The sequence below is a fragment of the Aphanomyces astaci genome (genome assembly GCF_000520075.1).
Source record: "Aphanomyces astaci strain APO3 unplaced genomic scaffold supercont1.49, whole genome shotgun sequence".
Lineage (NCBI taxonomy): Eukaryota > Oomycota > Saprolegniomycetes > Saprolegniales > Verrucalvaceae > Aphanomyces > Aphanomyces astaci.
The window spans coordinates 334,221-355,487 of NW_009798312.1; the positions used below are offsets into that span (position 1 = coordinate 334,221).

Consider the following 21,267-nt stretch of genomic DNA (forward strand, 5'->3'; position numbering starts at 1 on the left):
TGGAATTCGCAAGGTGAGCTGCCTTGCTTCCTTTTAATATCCAATCAGAGTCCATCACACCTTGTTTCTTAACGTTACATAAGTTACTTACGATTGACTACTATAACACTGGCAGAAGAGGTTACAACTTTAAACTGTTTGGACGCTTGAAAGTGTGATACTGCTCCAGAGAATTGTGCACTGATGAGTTCACTCCAACTATATCCAATGTGGTTCTCCCCTTACAGCTAACATTATGTTGTGCGCTCGGTTGGGTCGCAATGCCGTGGTGGCTCTGGTGGGCCAACCAACGCGGTGGCGCAAGACGTCTTGGTTGCACCAATCGCAAGTTCTGAAATGGCGGCTTTAGCACTTGCGATGGGTGCCACCAAGACGTCTTGCGCCACCCGCCGACGCAACCACGTGATCACACCGGCAGGGAGGTGTACGGCACCGACAAGGGCTGGATGGTGGAATGAGGGATGACACATTCATTGGGTTAGTAGGCAAGTGGTGATGTGACTGAAGTCTAGACCTGTTCGAATTGACCGAGTCCTGAATACCACATCGCATGATCTTGCTCTCATACACAGCCTACATAATTATCTCAATGCATCAACCACCATCATAACGTTAAGAGTAGAAAATATCGCAACAGGGCGTGATGAATCTGCGCAGCGATTTTCGTGATTTCCCTGCATCTGATTGGACAATTTTGAATTCGCAAGGTTAACTGCCTTGCGAATTCCAAAAACAGACAGACACAGGAAAAATAAAAATCAAGAATACAAACTTAAAGATATATTTCATTGAAACTGTTTGTATATTATTTATATAAGTAAATTATTTATGGAATTCGCAAGGTGGTCCACCTTACCTTTTATACAAAATTGCAGATTTAACCATGTTTTTTCTGGATAATGTACTGTACTTCGAAGTATTTCCACTTTAACGTTACAATTAGTTAAAAAAACTATTTTTGGATTTATGGGCTGTCGAAAATCGAAGAAAGGTTGGAGAGAAATCTGAGTTTTTTCTAAAAATAGAAAAACGGTCGATTAACCATCCGACGTAACCGGAAAGGTCCAATTTCTGACAATAGCCGGATAAATTCCGGACACACCGGAAGATCTTGAGTCGGATCTTTTTTCACAATCCATTCCAGTGAAGGTGGCTGCTGCTTGATCAAGGGTCGCTTTGAAGGAAGCAAACCTTCCGTGAGTAGATTGAGCACCCAATTATCATGGGACAGTTGGCTGCAGACAAGGATCACAATGACGAGAACGAAGATGGCGGGAAAGAGGGCAAGGAAGCGTTGGCCCGTATCCTAGAACTCACTCCCGCGCTGACTCAACTCCCAGCCAAGTCCACCGACATCGATGGCTGCGGGGGATGGGGTGGCCAAGAGGCTCAGCAACTGGAAGCTGTCGTGGATTCCGTAGACACAATCAAAGGGCTCTTCCATCACATCTCCAGCCTCGCCAATGATGTGTATGGCACACAGAAGAAATCGCAGTCGACCATATCATCCGACCCTTCCCCAGACCTCGCGGCCGATTCATCGTCCGAATTTGACACGCGTGTGTCGGCGTATCTTCAAAATGTCCAAGCCTTGAATGCCATAACGAAGAAGGAAAAACACAACTACGAGCAACGCCTCGTCGCTGTGCGGAATGCGACCAAGAGCCAACGCAAGGTGAGTCCGCCGCCGCTGCCGCTGCCCACTCAAAACTGCATGATACTGGGTTGGGACATGGCGATTCAATTGATGAAAGCCACTCGGAAGGAAGGCAACGGGGACACATACCTGCACGCGCTCCAGACCATTCAAGAGCACATGTCGACTCTCAAACCACTGGCGTACTTGGACGGCATGTACGTTAGTCCGAGCGCAAGCCAGTCGTTCGACCTTCTCTGCGACTTTCTCATCCAAGCCGCAGTGGTCATTCCTGGCCGCGATGTCACGGTTGAGGAGGAAATCGCGCGGCAGTCCATCTCAGTTCTCTGCGATTTGGCCCTCGCCCGAGGGTCCCTGTCGTACTTGTTGTCGTGTGTGCTATGGATGCTGTCTAGTCGTACAGAAACGCCTCTGCACTTGAATGCGCTGCTGACCAAAGTTGCTGCGATCAAGGAGCAATCGTTGTACGGGATTTGCGAAGCATCGGGGGAGCTGTACTGTTGCGGTCAGAACTCGTACGGCGAGCTAGGGGTCGGCGACGACATCGAGCGCCACCAGTTGACGTTTGTCCCATTTGGCGGGTGGGACGACGTCAAGCAAGTCGTAAGTGGTAACGAGATCCTCGCGATGCTGACCAACAGCGGCGTGGTGCTCACCGCGGGCCTCAACAAGAGCGGACAGTGCGGCCACGGCCACTTTGACGAGCGCGTGATGCTGCTGCGGCCAGTGGAAGCGCTGCGGTCCCAGAAGGTCACGTACATCGCCGCGAGCAACGGCTGCGAGCACATGATCGCCGTCACGGACACGGGGCTCGCGTATTCGTGGGGGTACAACGACCGCGGCCAGCTTGGCCACGAGAACATTACGACCAAGATCCACCAGCCCAAGCTTATCGAAAGCATCCGCGACAAGAAGATCGTGTTTGCCGCCGTGAGCTACCACCACAGCGCCATTGTGACGGACAAGGGCGACCTGTACACGTTTGGCATGAATGACTGTGGCCAGCTGGGCCAAGACACGACCACACACGTGTCCGAGCCCCAGCACGTCAAAGCGCTCGAAGGGTATATTGTATCGATGGTCAGCTGCGGCTTGTACCACACTGTCGCATGCACGTCCACGGGCGAGCTGTTTACGTTTGGCAAGAACGACTACGGTCAGTTGGGGGTAGGCCACAACCGCCAGAGCAAGACCCCGTGCTTGGTGGCGACCCCGAACGACCATATTTGCTTTGTCACGTGCGGGTACTACCACTCGGTGGCGGTGGCGACCAACGGGCGGTCGTTTTCGTTTGGGCGTAATGACTACGGCCAGCTAGGCATCGGCACCAAGGTGCATCAGAGCGTGCCGCACCTGATCACGGTCGGGCCTCGCATCACGCGCGCCGCGTGCGGCTGCTACCACACCGTTCTCTTGTCCGAGCAAGGGCTCGTGTACACGTTTGGAAGGAACAACAAGGGCCAGCTGGGCAACCGCGGCAACACGGACTCGCTCTTGCCCGTGCCTCTGCATGTCCGCCCCGAAAAGAGCGCGCGGCGGGTTCTGGACATCGCGGCGGGATTTTACACCACGTCGTTGATTGTCGAGCGCAAGAAGGATGGTGACGTGGCGACGGCCGACCAGAGCTTGGTGCTGCCTCTCTGCGGCCGCGTGGACATTGACCGGAGCGGCGAGATTGAAGGCTTGAGTAACTTTGGGAGCATCAGCGCCGTGGGCGTGAGCTTGTATCGCGGCAAGTGGTTCTACGAAGTCGAGGTCGTCACGTCCGGGCTGATTCAAATCGGATGGATCGACGGGTACTTTCAAGGGTCATCCGACCAGGGTGAAGGCGTAGGCGACCACGCGCACTCGTGGTCCTACGATGGCAACCGGCAGAGACGGTGGAACTCGGGATCGTCAGCGTACGGCGACAAGTGGAAAGCCGGCGACGTCATCGGGTGTCTGCTCAACCTGGACGACCTCGAAATGCGCTTCTTCCGTAACGGCGTAGACCTTGGCATCGCGTATGCGGACCTGGCGCTGAACGCATCGGACGCTCGCGCCGGACTCATGCCTGGAATCAGCCTCGAGCGAGGCGAAATCATCCGCCTCAACCTCGGCCACCGCCCGTTTGCGTTTCCCGTCAACGGCATCGACGGCATCGCGCGAGCCATCGTGTCGCCCTCGTCGCAAGTGGTGCTGCAGACCGTGGCAATCGCGACGACGGCCACCGCCCCCGAGGCCCTAGAAGGATCGGCGCGGATTCTCATGGGGGATAAGCTGTTTGTGATCGGCGGAATGCTCTCAGGCCCTACAGGAAGCACTGGCGTGTCCACCAACAAGGTGTGGGTGTACTCTCAGTCGGATAAGGCATGGGGCCGGTGGAGCGACCTCCCCATCGGGCTTCGGTACCACCAAGTGGTAGCCATCGACGACCACACGCTGCTCGTGATTGGCGGTGAGCACGACGGCCCCGTATCTCGCCACCTCGACCTCTACCGCGTCTCGACGATCGCCAACGCCGATGGGTCCTTCCCGCCCTGGGAACTCGTCCAAGGCAACGCGGCGACGTCGGCTCTGCCACTTCCCCGCGCCCACCACGCGGCCGCCGCCATTCGCATTCGTCTGGAAACTCTCGTGCTCCTCTACGGTGGCAAATCCAACGACGATGCATTACTAGGCGACACGTGGTTCCTCTCTCTGGAAGACTACTCGTGGGCCAAGCTGCCGTCATCGGTGGCGCTGGATCCAGGCCCGCGCTTTGGGTGCTCGTTATGCGTGGTAGGGGAAAGCGTCTACATCTTTGGGGGATTGGACAAGGAAGACCGGTACCGTGCCGACCTATGGCGGTACAACACGTTTGATCGTGTGTGGCATTTGTGTCACGACGATTACATTCACACTCCACGGCCATCGTCAACCGACAAGGAATTCAATCCGCCAATGCCGCCCCCCCGGACCTACTACAGCATGGCGTCGGACCTCGGGCATGTATGGATCTACGGGGGTGAGAACCGTAAAGGCGATGTGCTCGGAGACCTCTGGGGATTTTCCCTGACAAAGACCACATGGACGCAAGTGGAAGTCACGACCGACGACGGCGTCAGTGGCGTGGGTCGTGCCGCGCTGTTCATCGAAGCTGGCAGCGTGTGTGCGTTCGACCCGCTGCAGCCGTCGACGTGCTTGTTGTACGGAGGCCGGGCGAGTCGCATTGCTGCTGGAGGAGCGACGACGATGACGAAATGGGAAACCACGATCCGATACCTGTCTCCCACGTCGAGTTCGAAGCTGCCGTCCTCGGGCATGACCTCCTTGACAGCGTCGTCGTCAACGGCGTCGCTGGGCAAAGCGTCGACGGTGTTGGCGCACTTACGGTCCAAGCGCGCGCCGCTGCTGTGTCCGCCCACCGCAGGCGACACGGCGATCTGTTTGTTGTCACATTTGGACCGGTTGATTGGCGGCGACGTCGCGCTCGTTGAGGCGGACTCGATCCAGCCGTCTCGGTGCAGCTATCGGTCGCTGTGCATCGATGCAAAGGAGTCGTCGTTTGCTGTGCTGCTGCAGCTTCTGTCGCGGCTGTCGACGTCGGTTTTGGCCCCCAACGTTGACTCGACCACGGACTTGTACCCGCTCGTGGTGGTGTTGCGGCTGGTGAAATTCAACTTTTTTGAGGTAGGCGATAGCCAGCAAACCAGTGGTTTAGCGTGATATGTGTGTTGTAGCTGTCGACTTCGTGCATGGACGTGGACGACATGGGGTTTGCCGCGTCGTCGACGGAACGTGGCGGGACACTGTTCCAACTGCGCGAGCTGCTATTTCAGCTCGCCGACGTGCCGTGGACGCCGACAGCGTCCGCCGAGGTCGACTGGTTTGGCCACGTCATCCAGCGCGAGACGGTGGCGACAATCAACGCGGGGTTCTCGGTCATGTTTCCGTCGCTACTCGACCGCCTCGCGGTCCTCACAAGACTCCTGCACGACGACAAGAAGGTCTCCAACCTCCTCGTGCCGATGCTCGTGCCGAACTTTGCCTCGGCCAAAGCACTTTTCGCACTAATGTCTGAAGAATCCACGCTCGTGGCCGAAGGCGACCGGTGTCACAACGTTGTGACGATGTTCGCCGACAAGTTGCTGCAATCTCTGTGGCTTAAGTCGACGTCGTTAGGGATGCTCTCAGCCAATGTGGACACGACCATGGAGTTTCAGTGTTTGAACGTCCTCCTTCGAGCGACGGTATTCTGGTCGTCCATGAACCAAGGATGGACCATCGCCAAGCACATCTGCATCCGACTGGTGCACTATATGCAGCTTCTCCTGGACACCGCCGCCGCCGCGCCCTTGTCCCCCGTCGCTGTGGCGGCGTTGCTGTCGACCAGTTTCCCAGGCAAACTTCTGCCGTTCCTCCTCCTCAACATGACCAGTTTACCGTCCATTCAGCAGAACTTTTCGTCGGCGATGGCGGACCTGTGGCCAAACTTGGAGATGCTGCTGCATAACATCCACATGTTCATGGCAACAAGCGACGGATCGGCCAAGTCGTTTGAAGGAAGCTCGTCGGGGTTGCCTGGTGGCACGACTGTGTCGACTCCTCTGCTATCGTTGGACAACGACACGTTGTTGCAGCATCCTGTAGTGCTCAGTGCTCGGATGCAGGGCCTCTTGCAGATTCCACCCACGACTGCACCCCGTGCGTCCATGCCGGGTGCCGAGTTTGCTACCCGATTCTGGGAAGTCATCCGCACCACGAGCTCCGCATTTCACCGGATCAACGTCATATCAAGGGATTACGACTTGTACCGAGTGGTGTTGGCTCCGTCTGCTGCCGCCGTGTTGCAGCAGCGGTCGCTCGTGGTGGGGTTCCGAGGGGGTACGGACGACCATCTGGCCAAGACGCCGTACGACAGCGCCAAAGTCAGTTTGACCTTTTCATGGGATGTATTGACCACGCACATTCAAGCAGGCGCTTTGAGTTCCAAGTCCCCCTTCTCCACGATGGCATCGTCGTCGCCGACGACGTCCGCGCCTGCGACACTGGGTGGAGATGGCGATGGGGCGTGTATCGAATGGCTGCACGATTTCCAGAACCTGCTGTCGTACCTGGGCAGTCATTACGCGTCGTCGCTGATTCTTGCGACAGAGTCGACAGCTGTACCGTCGGCCGGATTGGAGCGATGGCTGCAGTCGCCCTTGTTCCGAGGCGGGTTGGAGGAGGAGCAGCCATCGTCCCCTACAACAGACAGCGACGACCACCCTAAAGCAACCCGCAACGCACACATTTTACAGCAAATACTGGACAACGAAGGGGCCGGGGCGAAACTCGTGGAGAAGGTCAAGACGGCGCTCGATCCGGACGCGGCCTCGGCGCACGCGAACCCCAAGCTCCGTGCAGCATCAACTCGCATGAAACGCATCGATAGTGTCGAGCGGACGCTGGAGAAGAGCGGGGGCTTCGAAGCGGTGGACCGAGCGGTGCGCTCGACGTTTGCCGTTCTCCTCAAGCACACACATGTAGCGTACACGAGTAACCCTGTGACACGGGATGGCATGCCCGGGGAGGCCCTTCTCGACGCCTGGAGAGCCGCGCTGCAGCTTCGACGATGGTACGTAGCTAACTATACACTATGCAATGTCAAGGCACTGATGACGTGGCAGGATTGTACGAGAGCAACAAAAGCTGGCCGTGAGTTCGAGGTACGAAATGTAGATTGAAAACTCCATTTTATAACGTCTTGATGGGTTTTGAACGTCTGTTTCTAGCGACGGCAAAGTGAACGACGACGAAGACAACGAGTTGGCCAAGGAGCGTCAACAGTCGCTATACAAGCAAGTGTGCGACCCAATCGTTGCGCGCGCTCGGCTTTTGCTGCAGCTCGCGGCGGTGCCAGTGCTGACGACCCAGGAAGATGCTAGCCATTCCCCGTTCAAGATCCTCCCTGGCATCTCCAACACCCCGTTTGGTATGGCAGATTGTTAACGTTATAACATTCTGCTCATGCATGGTGTAGATTTTGCCAAGTTGTCGTCGTCGACGGTGGCGCGCGTGGCGCCGGAAGATGGAGCCGGCCACCAAGGATGGCTGCAACAACTCAATCGGCTCATGGAAACAAAGTCCATGGACACGATCGAAGAAGAAGATGAAAGGATTCAGACGGATATCTTTGCCTTTATTCAGCAAACGTCCGACTCAAGTGTTGAAACGCCCATGAAAGCCCTCCTCGAGGACCACCAACGTCGCGCGGGTCGACGACTGCAAGGCCTCGAGATTTTCTTCACGTTGCTCAGCAGCACGGCGTCCATCCCGGCCGCCCGATTCCACATTCTGCCCGTCCTCGCAAAGTCGTTTCGCGCCTCCCGCGGTGTGGCCGGCAGCGACAAAGTGCACTACTCGCACCAGTTGGAGTTGGCTGGCCGTTCGAAGATCCAAGCGATTGGTCGGCAGTTCTTTGCTCTCGTGTCGCACCTGCTGGATCATTCGTCGTCGCATCTGTTATCCCTGAAACAAAAGTACTGCAGCGGCAGCACGGACAAGTCCAACAAGCCCAGTGTCCAGACCATGCACCAACACGTCCACGCCATGCTGTTGGCGCTGGACGTGTGCAGCATTCCGTACACCGCCGACGACTGGGTCCACTTGTCGGCCACGAGGCTGCCTTCGTTCTTGACCGAAACGACGAGTTGGGCGAGCTGGAAGCAAGTGTTTGCCATCGAAGACGTTGACGAGGCCACGACCATCAGCGAATCCGCATCCCACCAGAAGCCGCCGATTCTGCCGGCGGGGGTCGGCTGGAGCGGACTGACCTTTTTGCACGGACAGTCGCTGGTCGTCGAGCCTGAAACGCACATTGTCACCAGTGTCGCAAGACCTGTTCAAGCGGGAGACTCCGCCGTGGATCCCATCGTTGCCGACGACGCTGCCGGTGGGTTGGTGGTCGCGGCTCGACCGTTGGCCAAAGGTCGCTGGTACTGGGAAATCGTGTGGCGGCACCAAGGCACGTTTCCCATCTTTGTTGGCGTCTCAAACGGGTGTGCCAATGTAAACCACGCGTTTGGCAGTACTCCCAGCGATGACAGCAATGGCACGGTGGGGGTGCTTCTATGTAAGGACAAGCTGACGTATCCTTCGTACCCGACGTTGTCGTCGTACCACGTATGGGCGAGACTGCAGCCTATCGGAGTGTTGTTGGACTGTGACGCCAAGACGCTCGACATCTTCTGTGGGGTGAAACGGGTCCAGTCGTTGAATTTGGCCCATGTGACCACTGCCGCCTACTTTCCTGCCGTTGGCGTCGTGGACGGTGAAATCCAATGGGACATGTACGCCCCTGTCCCCGCCCGCATCTGGGCGACGCCCCCCAAGTTCACGTTTGTGTCTGGGGGGCTTGTGGCAGACTCGTTTGGCGGCAACGCGTTGAGTTGGAGCGGTCGTGTGAAAGGCCCAAATGTCCATCTCGCTGCGGATTGTTCGACCCTCGTAGCCGGGGACTGTCTGCTCGCGACCCCCCAAATAGAGACGGTTGTGACCAACAAGTCGTTTTTGGATGGGCAATTGTACGTGGAATTGAGTGTGCTAGCGTCCCGCCATTGTGCCCACTTTGTGCTGGGGGTGGTGGACTCGACGTTCGTCGCTGCAGACCAAACGATCGATGGATTACACCTTGAGTATGACGACATTGAACAAGACCACGACGGACTCCTCGGAGTTCTCTTTGACTTTAGCGAAGGCAAACTCACCGTGTACCAGAAACGCAAAGAAGCCATCGTGCACTCGGTCGACTTGTCGGGACTGACGCCGCCGTACGTGCCCGCCCTATCGGTGTTGTGCAACGGAGCGATTCTCTTTACCAACTTTCATCCGCACGCGCGACCGCAGCTCCCCCCGTCGTCCATTTACCCCCTCGCCAAGAGCTCCGTGGCATCGTCGTCCGCGACGGAAAAACAAGTGGGCAAAGTGCTCGAGTTCCAAGTCCTCACGTGCGACGGCGGCGAATTCAGCGCGTCGCACGCCGTGACCAACCTCCTCGTGGACGACTCCACCGTGTACAGCTCGGCCGGGTCGCAGAACATTTCCCTGGTACTCAAGCACACGTCGGACACGCCGTTCTGCATCACGTACGCCATGGTCCGCGGTCCCGGAGCTGGCTACACGGCGCCGCTGCAGCACGCGGTGGTGTTCGTCATGAGTGCGCCTCCGGAATTGGACGAGTTGGAGCAGTACAACGGTCTGACGCCGGAAGAATTTGCGGGACTGCCGACCGCCCCAACGGATGCCCACGTTAAGCGCGACGAAAGCATCCCCGTGTTGTACTTTGTTCTGGACGGCAATTGCTCTTCCGTTTCGAAACGACTCACGAGTCCGGTCGCAGGACGTTATGTCGTGGTGAAGCTGCTGCGCCCGACCAGCGGCGGCAACATCGACGTGGGGTACCTTGGCTTCTGCGGTGCGTTCGACAAGGAAAATGGACCTGCGTACAGCGACTTGTACTGGGACGACTACTTGTGCACGGAATGCCACTTGTGTCCGATTCCAGGCATCTGCTACGTCAGCGACGAAGACGATCAAGTCAAGATGTGCTCGAGTTGTTACGATGACCAGCGCGGCAGCTTGACTACATCGTTTTACGCGTGCGTGCCGTCTGACGGCGAAGATCGAGGCGACGCGTCCACGTCTGTACTTTGCGCACCACGGAAAGCATGGATCGAGTATGTGCAGGCTTTGTACGAATCGACGAAACCTTCGACTTCCAGCTTGGGCGATCGCGGCGGTTCCGCCAGTCCCGCCAAAGCCTCGATGCCAGACGACCTGTTTGACGACGTCGAGTTGTTTGCGTGCGGTCAAAACAACTATGGCGAGCTGTGTCTTGGCCACTGCAATTCCACAAGCAAATTGGAGCACGTGCCGCTGTTCACGGCGAAAAGCGTCAAGCAAATGACGGGCGGCAACGAAGTGCTTGCCGTGGTCATGCGAGACGGCGGCGTGTACACGTGCGGACTTAACAAGAGTGGGCAGTGTGGTAACGGCACATTTGAGGAGCGCGTGGTGCTGGCGACCCCCGTGCGTGCGCTCTCTGGCGTCCCCATCGTCATGGTGGCGGCCGCCAACGGGTGCGAGCACATGATCGCGGTGGCGCAGGATGGGTCGGCGTACTCGTGGGGGTACAACGACCGAGGCCAGCTCGGCCTGGGCTCGACCATCTCCAAGAGTCACACGCCCAAGCTGATCGAGTCGCTCCATGAAAAGTACGTGGTGGTGTCGGCGGGTGTGAGCTACCACCACAGCGCCGTCGTCACAAGCAACGGCGAGCTGTTGACGTTTGGGATGAACGACTGTGGCCAGCTGGGTCTCGACCACACGCAGCACCAGCACACCCCTCAGATTGTAGACGCCTTGGCGAGCCAAGTGGTCACCAACGTGTCGTGCGGTCTGTACCATACGGCTGTCGTCACTGCCGGCGGAGACGTGTACACGTGTGGAAAGAACGACTATGGCCAGCTTGGACTGGGCCATTCTCGAAGCGTCAAAGTGCCGACGCACATGAAATTGACCGACGCGGACGACAAAGCTATCATGGGATGGAGTGGGTACTACCATACCGCTGTGGTCACGGACAAAGGCAAGTTGATCACGTTTGGGCGCAACGACTATGGCCAGCTTGGAATTGGCAGCAAAGAGCACCGAAACACACCGCAGACGGTGCCGCTGCCGGCCGGGTCCAAGGTCATGTCGGCCGCGTGTGGCTGCTACCACTCGCTCATTCTTCTCGCGAACGGACGGGTCATGGTGTTTGGTCGCAACAACAAGGGCCAACTGGGCGCCGGGGCTCGGACGTTGCCGTCCGCCGACCTCCCGCTGCCGATTCCGTCGGGCACTCTCGCAAACGACGACGTGGTCGCGATCGCCGCGGGGTTCTACAGCTCGTACATTCTCACGGGCCGCAAGTCTGACAGCACCAGCAAGAAGACGGGAACGTCCGCACGAGATGAACTCAAGGACATCCATGCCCCCGACCACCAAAGTGTGAGTTCTGACGCGCTCTTTGAATCGCTCATGCGCGAGATGGACCGAAATGCACTGAGCGACACCCTCAACGATACGTCGCCGCTGTCTCTCAAGCGAAGCAACACGTCCAAGAAGCTGCCGCTGCTAAAACTGCTGTCGGGAACGTGGGCCGTGGCCCGCACGCTCATGTACCAGTCCCTTCAGTCCAAGAAACCCACGGAACTCCTCAAATCGTTCATCTTGTCCATGTTGGACAACCTTGCCGAGTCGTCGAAACATGTCGACGCCACATCGCATGACCTGCCAACCGGCGACGACGAGTTTTTCAACCTCTCGGACGCGTGTGTGGGCCTGATCAAGTACTGCGCCTCGGGCAAATCCAAGGCGGACGGCCTGAGTGTGTTATCGCAGTTGTTTGGTAACCAAGTGTTGTGGGTACTCCTAGCGTGCGGGTCCGTCCATGCCGACGTGTGCTCGGTGATTGCGTCGTCGCCCGTCGTGCTCCACCAACTCATCCGGGGCATGTTGTCGTCGACGCTGTCCTCGTCTATCATTTGCATGCGGCTCGGCATGCTCATCTTCCCCCTGCAGTCCGTCTCGGCCGTGAACAAGGTGTACAAATCCATTGCCACGCATCCATCTGACATTATGACGTTTTTGTTCCTTGTTGTGGGGTACCCGCTGATGTTGCGGCCGCCGCTCTGCAAGCACGAGCTTGGCATCGAGTGTGCCACGACGTCGTTGTGCAAGTACTTCAACTGCACCAAGGGTGTGGCGGTCGACGCCCCCATCTCCGCTGCGCTGTCGGCGATGGTCGACAAGCATCACATCCGTCACGCGAAGTCGTGCGAGGCCGTGTCGCTTGTCCGGTACCTGACGCTGTTTCCAACGTGGAACAAGGCGGCCGGGGCCACGATCACCCGTGCGCTGGAAAAGACAGACGTCGTGGACGATCTCTTGGCCACGATCTGCAAGTTCTACGAACATTTTAGCACTGGCGACAGTTTGCCAGGAGATGACTTTGTGCATGACGACGACGTAGTGGTGCGGCAGCCAGAAAACACGTCGCCCGAGCTGGATGACCCGTCGTCGCCGTCGGCGGCGGCGCTCGACGGTTCTACCGACAAGGAAAAGAACATTGACGTGATTTCCGAGTCGCTTTCGTTCGACAAGAAGGCGGCGGCGCTTCGGAAAAAGGCCAAGGACGCATTGGATCATGCGACGCTCCTGTTGGCGTCCATTGGTATTTTGGGCGGCCACACGGAACTGCTTCGAGAAGGCGGACACGTTCTGTTTGAAGACTTTGAAATGTGCGGGCGGTTCAAAGGCGGGGTGCTCGTCGGCCTCAAGCGCAATGCGCGGGGCGGCATCGACGGTCACATTTCCGTGGCGGACGTCGCTGCACCGTGTACGTCCACGACAAGCAAAGCCGACCACGTCGACACGTTGGTGGTGCCGCTCAAGAATTTGCATGCCGTCGAGCGCATCCCTGCGATTCCTCAGATGTTTGACGACAACCTGAGCGACGCCCTCCAAGCGCTGTCCAAGCTCATCGTGCCCGCTTCGTCGTTTGCGTCCAAGCCTCAGTCGTTCCACCCGGTCGTGCACTCGATAGTTGGTGTGGTGCTAAAGTCGTTCAAAAACCAGATTCGGTGGCGGTCCACCAAGGCACTGGCGTCGGTGCTCAAGCAACTGCCGTCCCTGGACACGTCCACGAGCAACAACTTGGACGTGTCGATCGTGTCCAACATTGCGTCGCTCTTGGCGTCGGAAAGCAACAGTAGTACCACCCCCCGACAACAAACGTGTACTGACGACGACAAGTTGCCGTTTCTGCACGCCAAGTGGTGCGCCCTCAAGGAACATCAAGCGTATTTGGCCGCGGAAAATGTGATCGACTCGGCGTTGGACGCGAGCGAAAGCCATGTCCGCGACGAAGTCGTGCAGCGTCTCGGGAACGAGAACGCGCTCTCTTGGGGCATCGATGCGATTCAAAGCCCCAAGAAACGTCAGTCTAGTGTCGTGGCCAAGGCCAACGTCAAGCAGCACCAGCCGTCATCGCTAGAGTACTCGGCGTCGGCGGTCCCGACGGGAGTGTGGGGGATGTTGTGCCCCGTCCAAGTGGCCGACACGGAGCGAGACCATTCGTTCAACTCGAACTTTCACCTGCGCTCGCCTGTCGTCCGCGTCGGTCGCGCCACCGACTCGTGCGACATTGTTATCAATGACCGCAGTGTCTCGGGGCGCCATTTCCACCTCCGGCGGGTACGGCAGGACACGGTCGGCACGGACGAGTACTTTGAGCTGCAAGACTTTTCAAAGAACGGCACCATCGTCAACGGTGTACGCGTTCACGGAGCTAGTATCCGCGTGGCCCATAGCGCACGCATCTCACTCATCCTGTCTCGAGGAGGTATGATCACGTACGAGTTTCACGTGATTCCGCAGCACCCGTCGACGTCGCTCCTGGCCTCGGAGCCTCTGTCACTGCTGCCCAGTGCCGCAGCAATGTCGGCTGGAAACGAACCGCAGCAGCAAACCCAGCAGTCCGAGCTGCACGAGCCTCGAAGTCCCGCCGAAGTGCAAAATCGAGCCTTGTCATCAGTCGCCTCGAGCAGCTTGATGATGGGCAACATTCGTGCACGCTTGGGACCTCAAGGCCTACGGTTGATCACCACGATCGGGGAAGGCGACGTACCCCGCGCCCTCATTTCGCCGAATCCGGCCGTAGACTCGCCCCGCGTCGGGGGGAATCATCCGACGAACCCGCCCCCCATCGCCATATCCATCCACTCCCCCCGTACGCCAGCGGTCGGGTCGCCCCTGGCGTATCCGTCGTCCGGCGTGTTGTCCCCCGCGTCGTTTCAACAACGGGAAAGCCACGCTCCGTTGGCACCCTCATCTCTTGCTCCAAATGCGATGCCGCATGGGGAAATGGCCGTGTCGGAGGCCCTTCGCATCGCCCTCGGCCGAGAGAGTTTGAACCGAGACCGGCTCGATCCGGACCTACTGACTCGAACTCGCGTCATGTCCGGGACAGGGGAAGTCTCGTTCGCCAAGAAAGCGCCATCGACGACGTCCTCCTCCGTACGACTTCGTTTCTCCATCTGTCCGCCATGTAATTCGTTCGTTTTCGTCGTAGAAACCCGACGACAAAGGCGGTTCGCCGTTCAGCGATCTGGCCAAGGACTTGTGTACCCGCGTGCGTGACTTGGGGGGGCATGGGGTCGAGGTCGAAATGTGCGAAAAGGCTCTCCAGCTGCACCAAGGCGACGTCGTGCGGGCTCTCAAGTACGTGCAGGAAACCATCGGGAAGGCCCAGGTACGCCTACCGATGCTTGAACAAGTTCATTCTAAACAGAGACGGGCAGAGCATGGGGTTGAGTCCTCAGCACCATTTGGCGGCGAGAAGCTTGTCGCACATCCTAGGCCGCAGCGTGTCGGTATGTTCGCACGCGTTGAAGCAGTCGCGGGACAACATTGGTGTCGCCCTACGCGCGCTCTTGTTCTCGCCATCAACCCCCTCGTCGTTGTCGGACGTTGTTGGAACCACCCGCGGCGACGACGACGACGACCAAGACCACCGGGACGACCTGGTATCGCAACAATTTGACAAGTTTGTGTCCCAGGCAGTGGACCAGCTCAGTACGTCGGCCGACATGAACGACGCGGAAAACCCAAGTTATTCGCTGCTGGACACGTCAGTGTCTGCGTCCCCTCGCCGAGCGAGTCGACCGATTGCCAGTCCTGTGCGAAGTGCCAAAGATGGCAAGGGAAAGAAACCCGACGGCTCCGACGCCGCGGTCGTGCCGTGGAGTGTGTGCAATGCCCACGTCGAAGACCGCATCAAGGGGCTGAATTGGCGGGATGTGGACGCCGAAGAGGACAGCGTGAGCCAGCTTTTGAGCGCCGTGCATGCGCGCAAACTGCTCCTACAGGTCATTCGACTTCTGCAACCGGTACGTCAGGATCCGTCCTCGAAGAAGTGTCATCGAATATATGTTCTTATAGCATCAAAACAAGTCGGCCGAGGGCAGTCCACTGTGTAGTTTTGGCGACCGATCTACATTGCGTCAGCTGGTCTTGTTCTCCGAGCCGGTGGACGGCGACGCTGAGACGGTGGCCGCACCGTCGACGTCCAATGGCCGCATCCAGCAGATTCTGGCGCGGATTTCGCAGGACGTGCTGAGTGCGTCGGCATCGCGAACGCTGGAGCACAACATGCGCACGTTCCAGAACATCTCGACGCTGGTGAGCAGCATTGACGAGAACGACGGCCGTCCTCCGCAGTCGTCGAGCGATGCCCAGCACAACACGGCGCAGGCGGTGGTGCGGGCGCTCTTAAGCTCCACCGACGACAACGACCACGAGTTCAAGACGGCGATTTGTGAGGACTTGGTCATGGACACGATGATGCACGTGATTTCCAAGACGTTTTCATCCAAGGGGATGCTAGACTTTGACGCCAAGAAGGAGTCCGAGTACCCCAAGGGGCCGTTCCTGCTCTCCAGCGGCCTCGAAGTCGCCGTCGTCGCAACGTTCGAGAGGGTGTGGGGCGTGCCGTACCCCGATCCGCTGCTCAACTACCGCCACAAGTGGCGCAAGAAAACCAGTACCGGCCTCGACGGTGGTCCATCTGCGTCCACTGCGCGCGCGACATACGACTGCAGCGTCACGCTGTGGAAACCCGTGCTGCCTTCGTCATTCCAAACGACTTTGGTCGCCCCCGACAAGTGGTTTGCGCTCAGCGTCGTGGCCAAGACCGGCAACGACACCCCCACGTCCCCGCTGGTGCTGGTGCGAGACAACCAAGACGGGTGTCTAGCACGACCCCTGCGTTTTGACTGCGTCGACGTGAGCGGCAAAGGACTGCCCAAGAACTCAGACCTGGACTTGGAGTTTGAACGCAAGCAGTTGCGGACCGTGTGGTGGCCTGTGGCCCCGCCGGGGTACGTCGCGTTGGGGTGTGTCGCCGGCACCAAGGACGCGCCGTTCGATGCCCCAAGCGTCGACAGCTACCGGTGTGTCCGTGCGGATTTGGTGCAGGCGTTGGACGGCCCCGCGAGCTGCATTTGGCAGGCGCCGACAGTGTCTTTGTGGACGGCAGCATCCGACTACTCGCAGCATTTGATCCCCACGACGGGCGCCAGTACGGACGAGACTGTCGTGCACGTGCTTCAAATGTCCGAAGACGACCGGGTCCTATGCGCGCCAATCACGATTGCGGTCGTGCTGCGGTTTGTGAAAGTGCTTTTGCACGTTCAAACGTACATGGGGAAGCAGATTCTGGCGCCAGAACTCACGTCGGCCCTGTTTGTGCTCGTCAAGCAGGCGCTCGGGGACAAGCGGAGTCACCCTGTGAGTGTGGAGCTCGTGCGTGCACTCACGACGGTCATTCGGGCGGGGTGCCCGTGGAAGGACAAGGAAGGGGTGCTGTACTGCCGGTCCAAAATCATGTTTTTGTACCAAGATCAAGAAGGCAGCCTCATGTTGAGCTCGCTCTTGCAGGCCCTCGTGGAGCTGTTGCTCGTGGTGGACAGCCACCACCGCGACCACACGTTGGCGACGTTTGCGACCCTTCCAGCGTACGACGTGTCGTCGACGTTGCCCTATCGATTCGCAGTGCCCGAACATCCCCATGTGCATGCTGTCCACTCGTTGGCCAAGGTGGCCGTGACCAAAGCCAGTTCCGACTACAAGTTCGCGGTTGGGTTTAACGACAAGCCCGCATCAGTTGCCGCCGACGCTATAGGAGGGGGCACTACGGTGACCGATCCGACGTTTGCGTCCGTCCGGTTCGAAGACGTGGCCCCCGTCCAAGTGTTTATGGAGACGCAGACAGTTGCGATGCTCGTGTACTTTGAAGTGCACGTCGACGACATCAAAGTCGGCAGCAGCGGCACCAAACCGCTCGGGTTTTCGTTGGGGTTTTCTATCCGCGACTTCAACGTGGACGACGGCGTGTGCGTCGGTCACGCCAGCAAAACGTACTCGTTCACACCCGCGACGGGCAAAATTCAGTGCGGCGACCCGTTGGTGGATGTGTGGCCGTGGTCAGACTCGGCGCACGCCGTCGGTCGCGGCGATGTGTTTGGGTGTGGGCTGCGGCTCGACAGCCACGAGATTTTCTTCACCAAGAATGGTCGGTGGCTCGGCACGGCATTCTCGTCCATCATTGGCGACATGCAGTTGCATCCGACGGTGTCAGTGGACGCCGACATGTCTGTGGATGTGGTGCTGAGTCACGCGACGGAGAAGCATCTGTTCCCGCTGGACACGACCGACTGGGACAGCCCCATGCACGGGTTCGAGTGGTTTGATTACCTGCGCCAAGTGTACAGCATCATGCAGTCCCTCGTGGAGCGCAAGCCGCTGCCGGACGAGTTTCTCCTGAGTGCGGACAACTTTTTGTCGACGATATCCACCGACGTGTGCCAGAGCTTTGCATCGGTCCATCCGTACGAGTTGGACTTGCAAGAGGCGACGATCCACATTGCGCTGGCCACGTCCATGCGCATCAAACTGGATCCGCAGTGCGAAACCGCGGGGTCGCATTGCCTTCAAATCGTCCAGGGGAGCAGCAGCGACGACGCCGCCGAGTCCGAGGTCCGGACGTTCACGGGGTCCTGCGGCGGCCAGGAGATTACCGTCGATGGCAACGAGTTCACGTGGCGCTTTCCTGTCCAATCCAACTTTCAATGCCGGATCGATCGAGTGCGCAAAGGACCGTACATCAAGCTCGAGAACCGCGACACCCGTATGAGCCTGACCCGCGACAAGGGGTGGCAGACCGCCGTGGGCGTCGCGCGCTTCGACTCGGGCGTGCACACGTGGGAAGTGAAGATCGCCATGGTGACCGCCAGCTCCAACGTATTTCTCGGTATTGCTCGAAAGGACGTCCGGTTCGACTCGTATCTGGGCAAGGACAACCGCGGGTGGGGGTGGATTGGCAACCGCGCGCTGTGGCACAACGGGTCCAAGCAGCGCGGGACGTACGGCGAAAAGTTCAAGACGGGCGACGTGATACGCATGGTGCTCGACTTGAAGCGCGGCACGCTGAGTTATGCCTTGAACGGGAAGGACTTGGGCGTGGCGTTCGGGCCTGGCGGCACTGGCCCAAAGCTAGAAGGGTCGTTCTACCCCGGGTTTGCACTGTACAATCAGAGAGATGTGGTCGAACTTATTGGGGGGCACCGCTTAGAAGACAGCGACGCTACATCCGCGGTGGCGAACGTCGGTGGACATGTAGACGACAGCGCCGTCTACGCGAGCGACGACGAAGAAGACGCGGAAATCAACGCCGAGTCCGTCCCGAGCTATCGCGTCGAACTCGCGACGGTGTTGAGTCAGATGGGGTTTCCCATGGACTGGTGTGTGTATGCGTTGAAACATTGCGACGACGACGCTGAGCAGGCCGCGGACTTTATCTTGGGCAACATGCACGCCATGGAAGCGCTGGTTCGCGAAGAGGCCGAGGCGTACAGCCGATCGCACGTGGCTCGCGAAGACTGCCCAGCCCCCTTGTCGTCGGACGATAGTCTCGACGTGGGGTCGGCATCTGTTGTGCTTAGTTCGGACGAAATGATGTCGACGTCAGAGGCAGACACCGCGGTGGGGCTGTCGATGGCGGCAGGGGATGCCACGACGGCGACGACGAATGAAAAGTGGGGTGTGGCGTTCACAGTCGTGCCAGAGTTTTCTGTGGCGGGGCGCCAACTCCTCGCCCTTCGGTATGCCCCCGCGCTGAAAGAGCTGCATGCGACGCTCGCCGTGTTTGAATTGGAGCACGACGAAGCCATTGTGACGCTGGTCAATGCGTACTGCGAAGCCAAGGCGGAGGCGAGCGTTCCATGCGACCCCCTCCGACTCCGTCCGGACGAGTTCCACCCGACGGACGACGACTTGACCGTCCACACGTGCTTGGGGGGCATCCCCCTGCCGACCCTCCAGGCGCGGTTTCTCATCTTGCGCAACTTCAACGCCCGACTGCAGCACGTGCTGTCGCTCATCGACTATTCTGCGACAGAGTCGGCGCTGACACGATGCATCCGCGCGCTACGGGGATGCGTGTTCCAGACGGTGAAACTGAACTGGTGGTTTAGTATCCTCAAGGAACAGCAGACCCCCGCGGCGGCGCGGCCAGAGATCGAAGTGGACCGGCTCAAGGCGGCCGAGTCGACCAACGGCGTCCTCCACTCAGTGTATGCGCAGTCGTTTGCCCAGCTGCATCCGCTGCAAGGGTCGCTTCTGCGGGGCCACGACCGCGCGTTCAAGTGTCAGTTTGTCGGCGAGTTTGGCGACGACTTTGGAGGTCTGTACCGTGAGATTCTGGCGCAAATGAGTACCGAGCTGCAGACGCCCAAGGTGCTGCCGCTGCTCGTGCCATGCCCGAACGAAATCAACAAAGTCGGCGAGAACCGAGAGCTGTTTGTGCCCAACATCCACCTCCGCAACGACCCCAAGCTCGTGCACATGGCCGAGTTTCTCGGCAAGTTGATGGGCATAGCCATACGAAGCAAGACGCCGCTCGACTTGAACTTGCCCCCCGTCGTGTGGAAGTACCTGGTTGACCAACCCGTCGTCCGGAGCGATATTGAGTCGATTCACCAAGGCTGCTTTCAGGTAAAACATTGCATCTTTCTCGTCCAAATTGAACGGATTCTAAGGTGTTCACCATGTGTACGAAAATATGATGTAGGTGGTGGACACGATCAACAACATCACCAAGCACGGCATCACGCCCAACATGTTTGACGATCTCATTGACGCGTCGTTCACGGTGCTGTCCAGCGACAAGCAAGAAGTCGAGCTGGTTCCTGGCGGCAAGCAAGTGCGCGTGACCTGGGACGACAAGGTACCCCCCCACCCATCGCACGTACTTTCGTGGTGTAAGGCTGACTTTTGTTTGCAGGAGGAGTACGCCCAAGCGGCGGAAGCGTATCGACTGTCCGAGTTCAAGCCCGTGTGCCAAGACGTGGCCCGGGGCATCGCTACGATCTTGCCACTGCCGACGCTGGGTCTGTTGACGTGGAAGGACTTGGCAACGCTCACGTGCGGCAAGTACACGGTCGACATTGACCTGCTCAAGCGACGGACAACGTACGGCGACGGATGTTCGGGCACGGACCCGCACATTGCGTACTTCTGGGACGTACTGCGGGAGTTCACGGATGCGCAGCGGTCGTCGTTTCTTCGGTTCGTGTGGGGGCGGTCCCGCCTCCCGACCCACGCGGCCGACTTTACGCAGGACTTCAAGATCTCCGGCATGCCCAAAGCCGTGGGCAAGGCCGACAGCTACTTGCCCCTCGCCCATACTTGTACGATTTCTTGTCGTGATCATCCAGTTTGACGATCGAAAAGTCGACGTTAGTCATGTGTGTGTTTTATGTAGGCTTCTTCTCAATCGACATGCCGGCCTACTCGTCCAAAGCAGTGATGCGGGACAAACTTGTGTACGCCATCACACATTGCTCATCGATTGACGCGGACAACACGACTGTGGCCCAGCGGGCTGGCCAAGGCATCAACTGGACCCGCGCGGCCACCGGCGACACGTAGTCGACGACGATATCTCAGTGTTCTTACGATACTTCACACATGTATATATATATATATATATATATTATATATATATA

General features: G+C 58.5%; 1 protein-coding gene across 1 annotated transcript; it reads left to right on the top strand.

Moving 5' to 3' along the window:
- The first annotated feature begins 1,143 nt into the window (after nt 1-1,143).
- Nucleotides 1,144-21,266, top strand: H257_13564 (hypothetical protein). Its single transcript, XM_009841122.1, has 11 exons — nt 1,144-5,308; nt 5,359-7,235; nt 7,288-7,326; nt 7,393-7,592; nt 7,641-14,719; nt 14,775-14,954; nt 15,004-15,591; nt 15,644-20,254; nt 20,331-20,486; nt 20,544-20,949; nt 21,024-21,266. The coding sequence occupies exons 1-11, from the start codon at nt 1,223-1,225 to the stop codon at nt 21,188-21,190; spliced, it is 19,389 nt and encodes a 6,462-aa protein (XP_009839424.1). The 5' UTR covers nt 1,144-1,222; the 3' UTR covers nt 21,191-21,266.
- Nucleotide 21,267: the final 1 nt, after the last annotated feature.

What these genes read in the sequence shown, in the direction of transcription:
- H257_13564 (XM_009841122.1), top strand. Translation starts at nt 1,223, where the DNA reads ATGGGACAGTTGGCTGCAGACAAGGATCACAATGACGAGAACGAAGAT. An exon ending in AAGCTGGCCGTGAGTTCGAG is followed by an intron (nt 7,327 to 7,392) that starts GTACGAAATGTA and finishes GTCTGTTTCTAG; the next exon opens with CGACGGCAAAGTGAACGACG. An exon ending in AAACCATCGGGAAGGCCCAG is followed by an intron (nt 14,955 to 15,003) that starts GTACGCCTACCG and finishes AGAGACGGGCAG; the next exon opens with AGCATGGGGTTGAGTCCTCA.